This window comes from Solanum dulcamara, chromosome 2 (assembly GCF_947179165.1).
Source record: "Solanum dulcamara chromosome 2, daSolDulc1.2, whole genome shotgun sequence".
Lineage (NCBI taxonomy): Eukaryota > Viridiplantae > Streptophyta > Magnoliopsida > Solanales > Solanaceae > Solanum > Solanum dulcamara.
The window spans coordinates 83,181,309-83,194,445 of record NC_077238.1 but is presented as its reverse complement, the minus strand read 5'-3'; the positions used below and the strand labels follow the sequence as shown (position 1 = coordinate 83,194,445).

At 33.8% G+C, this 13,137-nt stretch overlaps 1 protein-coding gene across 1 annotated transcript; it reads right to left on the bottom strand.

The window, feature by feature from the left end:
* Positions 1 to 376: 376 nt before the first annotated feature.
* Positions 377 to 9,977, bottom strand: LOC129881183 (uncharacterized). Its single transcript, XM_055955569.1, has 11 exons — positions 9,831 to 9,977; positions 9,099 to 9,220; positions 8,830 to 9,002; positions 7,308 to 7,732; positions 7,185 to 7,230; positions 5,715 to 6,058; positions 4,333 to 4,757; positions 4,008 to 4,221; positions 3,632 to 3,793; positions 3,467 to 3,555; positions 377 to 832 (listed from the first exon to the last, which is right to left on the bottom strand). Exons 2-11 carry the CDS (start codon positions 9,209 to 9,211, stop codon positions 682 to 684), a joined length of 2,142 nt encoding a protein of 713 aa, XP_055811544.1. The 5' UTR covers positions 9,212 to 9,220; positions 9,831 to 9,977; the 3' UTR covers positions 377 to 681.
* Between the last annotated feature and the right edge of the window lie 3,160 nt (positions 9,978 to 13,137).

The window sequence follows — 13,137 nt, the reverse complement described above, 5'->3', positions numbered from 1 at the left end:
GGACGCTGTAGATAACCTTTAAGTGGTAGAGAAGTGCAACTATAAGCACACAAACTGAAAAACCTTCCTCCCGAATATTGTTGATAATAACATCAATAATTCTTTTACTCTGAAAGGTAATAGGACAAAAAAGGACAGTGGAGGCCTCTGAATTATTTTCTATGCATCAATTCTAGCACCAAGTGTAAAACACATATCTATTTGGAACAATACTAAACGTTAATAGCTACTATAACTAACGAACAAAATCATACTAAGAGACTACTATTGCTACTTGCTCTGGTAGAAACCAGTGTTACAAACATTGGTAATAGCCTTTACTCAAATTAGCTTAAAATGGTACTTCCATGTATAAAACTGCATGACTTCCACTCCATAACACAACATGATCAAATGTCGATAACCAAAATTATTAAAGGAACATACTAATGTTAGTACCAGCCGATGAACATCATATACAAAATTGGAACGGTAGCCTTACATTTGTACCATAATCACAGGAATGAAAAAGAACAAAATTCCATTCCTATCATGGCTAGCGTTCAATTGCCAAAAAATGAGCTGTCATTTCAACAAAATGCAGGACGAATTTCTTTACCCCTATATTCATCACGGCATGATGGTTAGCTGCAACTACAATACCAATTCTGAACAGCAGAGTATGTTTCCATAGTTTCTAGGTTAGTCTTCTTTCCACTTGTTAACGTACTTCAAGAAGGCAAGAGCAGGATTATCTCTTGGTGGAGCACGGACACGTGTTGATCTCCGAACATCAGCATCGTCTGTTGCTGCCTTCTGGGACACCTCCTTCGATCTCTTTTGAAGTTCCAAGCTGTAATAAGTAAAACCACATACACTCAGAGATGGAGAGGAAACCTTTGAAGATTAAAAGCTCACAAGAATGATTGCAAAGATAAAGGACCTCAAGAGTCCTGAAACAGATTTGGAAGACTATTCCCATATGCGTTTTCAGACCATCTGGTTGGAGAGGAACAATGCATACTTTGAAGGGAAAAAAGAGACATATTTCTAGAATAAAGAATACATGTTTGCAAAATTTATATTTTTTGGTGTAATCGTAGTAGATTAGATAATGTGGATCAATATATGATCTATTTATTATAAAGGTTAAGCAATATATGATCTTTCTGGGTTTGTTAGGATGGGCTACTTGATTGTCTGATGTTTTGCGTTAGTTGTTGAATCTTTTATGATCATGTACGAGCTTGATATCTTACCAATAAAACTGTCCTTATAAAAAAAAAAACAATCATCAGTGAAATAAACAAATTACTGAAAACCCAAAGTTGACCAACTCTATTGGGATGCCAAACATCATAATGAACCAAATGAAAAGGGAACTCTTACACATTTATTACACGAGAAAATGTAGATCGTTTGTGCTTTCCTGGGTTGACATGACTTACAGCCTGATGCAAACAATTTGTACAAACCACGAACCATTTTCTAAATATTGGGTAAATTATCATGCCCCAACCTATGGATTATATCTATAGATTCGCAATTCAAACAAGTCGTATGGAGTTGGGAAAGGTAGATGGAGTTTGGGGAGAAAATGAAGGAGAAACAATCGGAGCCGCTAAAAGTTGGGACGGATAAAATCTCAAAAATGCTTAGGTGTACAGAAGAAGCTATAAAATAGAGTTTCGCTGCAACGATAGCAACACCAACGGGCATAAGGTACCAGGGAGTAAAAGTTAGTAGCACCTACATCCCTTTTACACCAATGATTCACTCACCATGGACACACTAGCTTTTACAATTAATCTTGGATTAACCTTTGAATAATGTAAGTATATACACTTAATAGCACAAAAAGTTACTTGTCTTTCCCTGGAGCGAAGTTATGGACAAAACATGTGCTCCTAAAGACACGAGGTGGAAGAGTGAACAAAGGTGATGTGAGTAAACAAAAGGAGTGAGGTAAGGACTCGCAGAGAGACTGATCTTTATGTGTTCTATTGCCTCAAGATTTGTGTATGTATTTAGTGATCGATGTTGATGAAATGCTCATCATATATAATGATAAAAAGAAAAGTACCAACTTGAAGAATAACCTTTTTCGACATTTTCAGACCAAGGACCTAGATCAATTGATATACTTCTTAGGCATTGAGGTTTGATAAATCCAGATAAAGTTCATTTCACAAAGAAAGTATGTTCTTATATTCTTGAGGAGACATGAATGATGAATTGTAGGCCTATTGATACTCCGATGGATCCGAAAAGGGAGCCTCTGATTGCGGAAGATGTAGAAAGTAGGTAGGCAAGTTAAAGTAAGTCATTGTGACTCGACCTAACATCGGTTTCCCAGCAAGTGTTGTGAGTCAGTACTTGAATACTCCTTATGAGCCAATGGAAACAGTTTATTCGTATTCTTCGATATAGAAAATCTACTCCAGAGAAAATACGAACATCGAGGACATCAGCAGATTGTTGAATACACATATGCAGATTGGGCAGGGTCACCCTACCTCTGGATACAACGTTCTAGCTAAGAGGAAATTTAGTATCCTCAAAAAGCAAGAAACAAAATACAGTTGCAAGACCATCTGCATAAGTGAACTAAAGTTTGGAGAGAATAGTCAAATGAAACTTATGTGTGATAATTAGGTGCACTTCACAATGCATCATATCCAGTGTTTCATGTGAAGACCAAGTACATCGAAGTTGATAGTCATTTCGCTGAAAAAAAGATACCTTGGGAGAAATTATCACAAAATTATTGAAGTCACATGATCAACTTGCAGATAAATTCACCAAGTCCCTCGCTGGTCCCGGAACAAGTTAATATATGTAGCAAGCTCAGTACATGTGATTACTAAAAGCACCAACTTGAGTAGGTTCAGAATTTTGTAACTATTGCTAGGGCTTGTAAATATAGTATATCTTGATTAGGATCAATTAGATTAATTTACTTCCTGTAACTATACAATTTTGATTCTCCTTTCTTAGAACATGCAGAGTTCATTATTTAAACCCTAATAGCTTGACGAAATAATCAATCAGCGTTAAATATTAAGAGAGGATGGGTTTTATTGTGCCTCTCTCACTGTTTCTAAAATAGATCATGACTACAGTTTAAAGATAATTAACAGCAAATGTCATGCATATAAGCAGAAAACACACATGACAATAGGCTAATAACAGTTGTCCAGAGGATATAGAAATTCTGTAGCTTAAAACAACAGGACAAAGAGACCACCCAGCCAAGTTCTCACATGATCTTAGTATCATGGGCTCTTTCTAAGTTGCCTCCAAAATTCAAATAAAATAAAGTTCAGCTCACCTCAGCGTAATCCTCAAGAATCAAGACTAATAACAACCATCAAGTTCCATTACATGATTCCTTTTTTCGGAACTGTGGTCTCCTTCTAAGTCCCATCAAAGATTCCAATTAAAGAATATAGGCAAATGAAAGTATTTCATCCGAAGTTCAACTCACCTTATTTTGTGGTAGAGATTTTCGAGTTGCTTTTTGAGAGCCCTCTCCCTTTCACCCTTGACATTCAGTGATGCGATCAGAGCATCAAGCTGTTACAAAGAAAAGTTGAACATCATCACAACGTAAGAGAAGACCATAAGAGAAAATGTGTTCTAGTATCTATACCTCTTCATTGGAAGAGTAATAGCCCCACTCGACGGAATCTGAACTCTCAACAAATATTCTTCCATCACGGCGGAAAAACCAATATCTATTATAATCTCTGTCCTTTCCCAATGGATTGGTGCGTATTACTCTTTTCTCTATTTCCCGTTCAAGATATTCTTTCTGCAATACGCAGACACATAAGGAACACATCTTCAACAAATACAAGTAAAAAACATTTATGTTGAGTCACAATTTGCACCATGAAGCCATTTCAACAAACATCTAGGTAAGAAAACTTCAGTATGTCCACTTGTCTGTTTAACATGAGACAACATGCTTGTATGTCGAAGAAAGAGAACCAGAGAGCTAGATAGAGAGAGGAGATCGTACTCACCCTTTGCTCCTTACTCCTGTTTTCAAGATGCTCCTTTATCTCATTCTTCCGCATTTTGTGAGCAGCTCTTTGGTCCATACTCCTGTTTTCTAATGTTTCCTTCCCTTCATCCTTTATCAATTTATCAGAAGCATTCATCTTTGCTGTAGCATTTTTGATGTCAACCTTTCTCTTCTTAGCATTTTTCAATGAGGAGACTGCTAGCTCATGTTCACTATCATCAGACAGGAAGCAACAAGAGACAGAGAAAAACGGAAAATAAGAAACCGACCTCATGAAGTTACCATTCAAATTCCAGAAAAACTTCAAGTACAGAAAAGTAAACCTGTTTTCTAATGAATGTTTTGATTCAGATGTCTGTTTGCCATTGCTACTTGGCATATCTCCATTCTCTCTGAAGTGGTTATCGCTCCCAGTATCTGAGGAGTTGCCACACCCTTTTGTTGCTTCCTTCCCATTAGACTGGATTTTCAAATGGTCTTCTCTCTTCTTCCTAGATTCTTCCAAAATTTCCTCTCTCCTTGTTGCTGCAAGTGCATACTTCTTTTCAATTTCCTCATCCAACTTCTCCTTAAAATACTCTGTCTCAAGGACTCGACAGACCAGTTCACGCAAGATTGCCAATTTGGCCTTAATGTCTAGAAGGCCGTAGTGACCCCTCTTAATTGTTGCAACATGATTAGACAATTCAACAATACCAGTCAATTCCAAAAAATCGGACAAATACTCTGTCCAGGTGATTAAAGTAATCTGGAAGCAAAAAAGGGAAGGTTTAGATAAGACAATTATCAGTGTTCAACAAAGAAATGTATAGCTTATATCATCAGGGTGTAAACAAGAATGCATGGTTAATAGTTACTTGTAAGAGAAAAAATATCCCATTGGTGAAATATGTCAAACATATTCTGATTTATGAGTCAATTTGCAAATATATACGTTGATAAATTTATCTTAATATAGAAGTGAACTCATAAATTCGAATTTCAACTGTGAGCTTTAATTGATTCTTCTTTTTTTTGGTTATAAAGTAAGGTATGTGAGCTTCAATATATTATTTTCAGGTCATGTGCATCTTGCCTATAATGGCAAGAGGTTATCCATGAGAAACATTTTTATAAAATTAATTATACTAAAAGTAGCAAATATTATGACTAGTAGTGGGAAATACATTCAACTGTATAAAATTCAAACAGTTTACATGCTTAATAAAATAACACAGATACGCAACAGTATACAAATTGCCGAATTCCAAGAAACAGAGCAGAAATATATTATGCAAGACAAGACATAGTCAAAAACCTTAAAAAGTTTAAAGAAAGAAAATACTAATATCACAGCAAACATCCAAGATACCACACATGCAGAAATCCTCCACCCACCCAGCATCGAGGCATTGGGGAATTATCTCTTGAGACTCTCTCCCTGCAATAGTTCCCTCAGGATTTTGGAGCTTGCCTCACATCAGGACAAGTTCCAACTTTGTCTTTTACAGATATTAATATCATCAGAGTTCACAAAATATGGTACTTGATCATATTGTGTTACACAAGAAGGTTAGTCAATCATATGTCCGGGAAAAAACCATAAATCCTTCAATAGTTGTTTTTTAAAGAATGTAATCAATCATATGTCTGGAAAAAAACAAATCCTTCAAAAGTTGAGAATTCATGACCTTTGAAAGAGAACATAACATGATTCAAATATTACCTTCAGCTTTGGTCTTTTCTTCTGTACAGCTATGAAATACTCACTGTTATTTTTCAAAAGAAAGCGAAGAAGGGCTGAATGACATTCAGTTATGAGAACAATATTGCTGCCTTTTTGACAGACAGCCCTTTCAAAATCTTCAAGGGAGAATGGTGACAGGTGCAATAACCTGCCAAATGAGGTACAGAAGTCCCAGACCATCAAATGATCCCCTACACATTCCATTGGGATGTTAAATTCCCTGCATGGAGGAGGGTGTTCAGCCAACTGTTTATCGGACTCTGTGTATTGCACCAAAAGATCATCGATTGGATATCTAATGGACTGTGCCTTCAGTTTGTCTTCTGCGTATGTCAATGCAGTGAAGACAAAGGATTAATATGGTACACGAGAAAATAGACAGCAGAAGTACGCTTCATATCATTCCTACCAGTTCCAACATGTAAGGATAAAGGTGGAATAAAAGGTATCTTTCTTTAAATAAAAGATTCTATTAAATTATAAAATCCCAAACATGTAACACTTCCAAGTAAACATGACATTTCTATGCCAATATAATACTTTCCAAGTAAACATATTTTCTTTTTAACTTTCCAAGTAATCATTAAACATACTCAAATTGTTGCTAACAATTTGTGTGTTGTAGCTAACAATTTGTGTTGGGGAAAAGTAAGTGATGTCCAATTTGTGTAATTTTTCTTTTCAAGTTTTTCCATATAAACAATTGCTTGAATTTCATGTTTTAGTGAAATTTATAAATGTGTTGCTGAATAATGTGTCACAGCACCGGATATACCTAAGATGTTAAACTTAAAGTAAACATGTAATATTTACAAGATGTGTAACAGTTTGAAGATCTTGATCCATTAACGCTGATAGCTCTATTTCAAGAGATTGTTCTAATTCGCTGCCCTAGTCTTTTTCTCCGAAGTTGATAAAGACGGCGCTAACAAGCCCTTCAAATATTATCTAACCTATCGGACCTGTGAAAGTATTGTTTTTGACTCAGTTAGATTTTTTGAGTTATTTTCTAGATTCTGATTGATTGCCTTTTTTGATCCCATGCTTTCCATTGAAGAACAAATATTCCAAAGCGATCAGAAGGGCCTCCAAAGAAAAAAAGATGAATTAGCCAACCTCTTAGAAACTCTCATTCAAAAAAAAAGAGGCAGAGGACTGATGCAAACTTAGTTAAGTAAATATTCACATATATGAGGTAGTATCCTTGATCACAGGATATTTGTCACCTCCCACTATCAACAGGTACCAGGCCTTGTGTTTTTTTTTTCTGCTGGGATTTGAATCTGAGACCTAATGGTTCTAAACCCACTTCATTGGCCACTAGGCCACACCTTGGGTGCAATGTAAGTATCCTTGATCAGCCTTGATAATGTAAGTACCAATAAGTAGAAAAAACAACTCTCTATAATAGAAAGTAAATAACAACAAGCCAAAATCTATCAGCAGTACCTCTTCCTAGTTCGCAGAGATCTTGGAAGCCATTCTCTTTAGCCTCCTGAATAAACAAGACTATTAGTACATGAAAGCGACAAAATTAACAGGATAGTATGTAAAAGTTACTAGAGCACATACTCTATCTTCATTTTTCTTTCTCTTCCTATTTATAACAACCACTCCATCCTGTATAAAAAAAAGGTCTTTGAGATCATCTGGAGGATCAGTTGGAATCCCATGCTTCTTTGCCAATTTTTCATGCAAGACCCAAGGAATACTTCGATATGTAGATTCTCTGATAAAAGACTTCAGAAAAGCTCTACTAAATCGCAGTTTGCACCTAATCAGATCTTCTTCATCGATGGCTGTATTCTCAGGCAAACTTTCATATTTGTCTAGCCATGCAACCTCATAACGAGTTTTCTCACCATCCTTCACAACTTTCTCAATTTTGCAGGAATATACATGATTGTTTTTCCTCCCATATAATTCACTACCTTCTGAAAGACAGCCCTGCAGTTTTTGAGCAACAGCATCCCCAAGATCTTTTAAACTGAGCATACCTGCAATTCAGTCATAACCAAGGATCATCAATACAAAAAACTACAAGAGAATGAACGTGTAAAACAACACCAGAATTGTAACACAAAAGCAAATCCAATCACATCTATATCCACATTTGTTTGAAACAGTAGCTTGCCGAATCCTTAAACCTAATAATTCTAAACCAAGAGTTCATTTATGGGTAATGATGAACTACGCTTTTCTTGAGCTGAGGATTTACCGGAAACAACCTCTCTACCTTACAATCTTACATAAGGTAGAGGTAAGGTTTGCGTACACCCCATCCTTCCCAAATTCCACTTGTGGACTGTGTATGCTGTTGTTGTTGCTAACTAAATTGAAAATGATGACATAAACGAGCTCGCTGGATCATTTAAGAAAGATAATATTGCTGGAAATATTTGCATGAATGCAAGTGGCAAAACCATCAGTTAATATCGAAATTTACTAATGTTCTCCACAAACTGAAGCAACACTTAAGCAAGTACATGTATAACACAATTACACTAGCAAGTGTTGGGAACATTGACAGGTGAGTCTTGAACTTTCATGATCTAGATTGTGGAAGTGTGACTAGCAATTTGGAGTTACTCCTTGTTGTTCAGCTACGTTCAATAAGTGTTCCCTCTTTTATGTACTGCTTGGGACTGCTCAATGATAAGCTTGGTGTTGGCATTTCATCTACATTGAAAAAACCTAGTTCCCATTTGATTAGTTTTGTACTTGATCCTTGGATGGCTGGAACAAGTTGCAATATGTATTCAAGCAGCAAACCATGAAGTAAACATTACAATGAGGTAGTGTTCACCACTCTCAGACACAAGGCTAAAACATGAATATGATGATATAACTACATCAATGAAGTGTTTTGCACTCCATTCTGGTTGGGTTCTTTATTTGCACTTCATTCTTGTTGGGATTCGGAAAAAGCAGTGATATTGGAACCTTAAAACATAAATTCTAGGAGATTAAGTAATTCAACTGAAACAAGAAAGAGCAAAATTAAGATCATCTCTAATACTAAAAACTCCAACAGAATTTTAGTTAGGTGAGAAAACCATTTCACTCCGAAAGCTAAAAGAATGTATTGACGTACTGAATTGGACATCGCGAAGAACTGGAGCCACTAGTTCCTCGGGGAACTTCTGAACTTCTTCTGCAGCCTTCTTCTCCGAAACCAAAGCCTCCTCATACGTCAAGTAGTTCTTTCCTGTCAATTTGCACGTCCACACCCTATGGCGATACAGGTTTATTCGTCTCAGATATTCACTACATTTTTCAGCAACGTAATTTTATTAGAATAATACCACAAATAACAAGAAAATATCATAAATTCAATAAAAATCATGATTTTTGAAGGGTTACCCATAATCCCTAAATATCTCTTTAGTAAAACGAATTTGGAACACGAGTTCATTAGGCTTCAAATCCTTTGGTTTTTCCACCAAAGCAAATGGCTTTCTTTTAAATAACGGCATTTCCAAACCCTGCAATATACCAAAACAAAAACAAGAAAACGACAGAAACCCGATAAATTCAAGACATAAAAATTCCAAAAAAATATGCAAAGAATACATTCACACTGCCCGCATGCAAATATTCCAAGGCACAACATTTCTGGCACAGATGCTGATGTAGCTAAACACACATTACATGAAATTCCACATTAGACAAACCCTATGAAATAAAGATTTAGGAATCCCAAAATATCTGCAACAAATAAATTTACTACTGTATTCCAATAAAGATCCGACATTTATGGCATTCATGCTAGGATAGTAAACAAGAATTACAGTACAAAGCATAGACGAAAATCCACATGACACAAACCCTACAAAATCAGAAAAAATGAAACCCAAAAACAGCATCGAGCTCCTCCGTGCATATATAACAAAGACACTACATTTCTGGGCCTGACACTTATGTAAATAAACAAGCATTACATTAAAATGCGTAAATCAAAAAAACCCAATTACAATTTTGATATATTCATCTCAATGAACAAAGAAAAAAGTGGAAAAATGCATTTCCCGCCAGTGAAGTATTCAAGATTTTGCGTAAAAATAGCAGAAATTATGAAGGAAAATGATCAGTTACCAGATTCAGAAGAAAATTGTGGATACGGGTTTTTGGAGATTCGGGTAGTACTACGAGTGTTGGAAGTTGATGGTGGGAGAGAGAGGAAGGCGGTGGCGGTTTTGGGACGTGTTTGCCGAGACTCTCTCTTTCTCTCTGTTGTTCAATTCCCTCGTCTTAGGAACACAATTTATACTAGTACTAGAAGTACTATTTTACACATTTTATTTATTTATTGGTTACTTTACTAAAATACCCCTATCCCCAATTGTTTTGTTGTTTTTTTTATAAGGTTATCAAAACATAAGAAACCTAAACTTTTGTTGGGCAAATATGTAGTCAATATTCAAAAAAGCAATACACTACACATTCTTTTTAGTTTTACTATAGCTTTTATGGTGTATTGTTAGTTGAAATATTCTAAGAAGATATATAGTCTTTGTATGGAGATATTGAGGGGTTAATAAGAGTGTGTCTGCAACATACAATAGGGTAATTAATTAAGGATATAAGATGGTGTTATGATTAGGGTCAAGAGTGTGGGAGGTCACTCATAACAATTTTCAATTGTGTATCTGTTTTTAGCTCATTTTTATTTCCTTTGCTATGGATATTCTGACGCGACACATTTAAAGAGGATGTATTGTGATGCATGTTATTTCTCGATGATAAAGTACTTCTTGATGAGACGCGAAGTGACATAAACAAAATATATGAGTTTTGGAGACAGATCCTAGAATTAAAAGGTCTCTCAAATTGAGCTAGATCAAAACTAAGTACTTAGCGTGCAAGTTCGGTGACATGTCCCATGAAGCAAACGTGGACATAACGCTTGACACCAAGGTTATTCAAGCAAGTTTCAAGTGTATAGGATCAATTGTCTGAGGTAATAGAAAGATTTAAGGCGGATGTCACACGTCATATTGGGACGAGATGAATGAAATAGAGGCTCGCATATATATGTTGTTGTGTGTGCGACAAAAATGTCTCTCAATCTTTAAATGTAAGTTCTACAAAATAGTGGCTAAAACGACTATATTATATGGGTAAAATATTGACCAATCAAGAACTCTCATGTCCAGGAGATAAGCGCATTAAAGATGAGGATGTTGAAATTTATTGACCCAATTGAATAGGATCACCATTAGTTATTTTCATATGATCTTTTAAATTATATATATATTATTAACATGAGACAAACGTGCAAAACACATATCTAATGACCAGTGAGATAAAATATTGAATTCAAATAGATTTGCCAAACATGCATATATCAATAATGAAGTGCTAGTACTACCTCTGTTCCATATTAGATGAGCATTTTACTAAAAATGTTTGTTCTATTTTATTTGATCACTTATTAAATCAAGATAAAATTAATTAAATTTGTTCTATTTTACCCCTATAATTAATTAGGGATTTTGAATGTAAATAATTTCCAATACTAGCTATTTTTATACTCTATGTATATTGCATTGATATAAACAAAAGGCAAAATGGTAAAGTTTTTCAATATATTAATGATTTTTTAAGCACCGTGTAAAGTTGGAAGTGCCCATCTAGCAATTAACATTTTTATAATAAACTAGTGAATTTGCTTGCGCTTCACGCAATGGTAGAAAATCTTATATATATATATATTCATTAAAGGAATATTTCTGATAAAAATTGTTTGTTCTTGCATATCCCTACTATTTTTCCAAATTAATTCCGCGGATACATATAATAATTAAGGAAAAGATATTAGGATGATAAAAAAAATGACAATCCTGACCCCAACGAATCATTCCTTTTTTCAATATACGAAATAGATTCATCTCAGATGGCAAATCATTTCGAAAACAAGAATTTGTTTTAGTTCAATATTTGTTGGAATTGACACTTTATATAAATTAAATTTCAAGTTTTATTAGTAATGATTGTAAAAAATATTATTAACTCATAGGGTGATCTATTTTAGAAGAAAATTAATCAATATATAGTAGAGATAACATTTCTAAATATTCAGACATTACTTTTATAGATTGATTAAATCATACATATAATTTTTTTTTATCGGAGTTAGAGTTCAAAAATATAAGTTCATTCTGATCTTAGTAAATCCTGTAGTGAAGAAATAATTTTATCTTGACATTATAAAATCTTTTTTTAAAATATCCGATGAAATAAATATTAAGAATAACTGTTGTGTACCTTTTTTCACCTCTATATTATGTAACTATACTTTGATGATTCTCAATTATAAAATTGAGTGTTATCTCTTGTCTTTGACCCTTTAGTTATTTTTACAGAAAGTTAAAATTATGTAATTCTATAGTTTTTTTTTAGATGTCAAATAAAAAAGGACAACAGAGATTGAAAAGTGGTTAAAAAATAAAACTAAAAAGGAAAAGGAAATTCGTATAATGTTTAAATGCACATTTCTAATTCCTTTCTTTTTCTATGTTTTATTTCATAGTCTATTTTAGTTTTTTCTCTTTTTTGTTATCTTTATTTTCTTTTTTTATGTCTTTCTATTCAATTTATTTACGAAAAATAGTCAAATGACCCCTAACTTATTATCGGATTTTCAGCTACATACTCATACTTCACACGAGTCCTGATTTGGTTATTTTCTCATTTGTTTACTCTTCGATTTCTAATTAATCATTATGCTACAATTCGATGTTTATTCCTCCCCTTGTTTGCAACTTCTATACAAAAATATATTTTCTATTTCAATCTTTCTTAAAATTTTCTCATTTACCTAAATAACTCTTCATAACGTTTCAATATCCCACATATCCTTAAATAACCCTTCATGATAGAGTTCAACTTAACGAAGATTCTAAGGGCTTCTCAGCTTCAATTCTATGACTCATGATTTCAATTAGAAAAGTTATATTTAATTTTATTTTTTTAGATCTTTAGATAATTTTTATTGGCATAGAGAAATTATATTTAATTTTATTTTTTTAGATCTTTCGATAATTTTTATTGGCATAGAAGAGTCAATCCACACAGGTACTATTCTTACCTTTTATTTTCATGATTTAAAGGTTTGTATATTTGAATTATTTCATCTAATCCAATTTTTATTGTATAAGTTCATTAAACTAATCAATATTTGTTCATTCTCCATTAATAATGAATTTTGGATTTATAAAAATTCATGAAAAAAACAAAAAAGTTCAAAATTCTGAGATAAAAAATAAATAGTAATGCTGCCCAACACTTTTTTTATTATCCAGCTTTATTATTATCTATAGATATAGATTTTACCGCTTAAGGTAAATTGCCTAAGAAAATAAAAACTAGAGTGAAGTATATATTAATAGAAATATTAATT

Bases quoted from the DNA above. Each gene is read 5' to 3' on its own strand.
- LOC129881183 (XM_055955569.1), bottom strand. From the start codon at position 9,211: ATGCCGTTATTTAAAAGAAAGCCATTTGCTTTGGTGGAAAAACCAAAG. The intron at 7,231-7,307 runs GTATGTGCTCTA...TTGTTTATTCAG, and splicing joins GAAAGAAAAATGAAGATAGA to GAGGCTAAAGAGAATGGCTT. The intron at 3,794-4,007 runs GTGAGTACGATC...TGCGTATTGCAG, and splicing joins ACAGGAGTAAGGAGCAAAGG to AAAGAATATCTTGAACGGGA.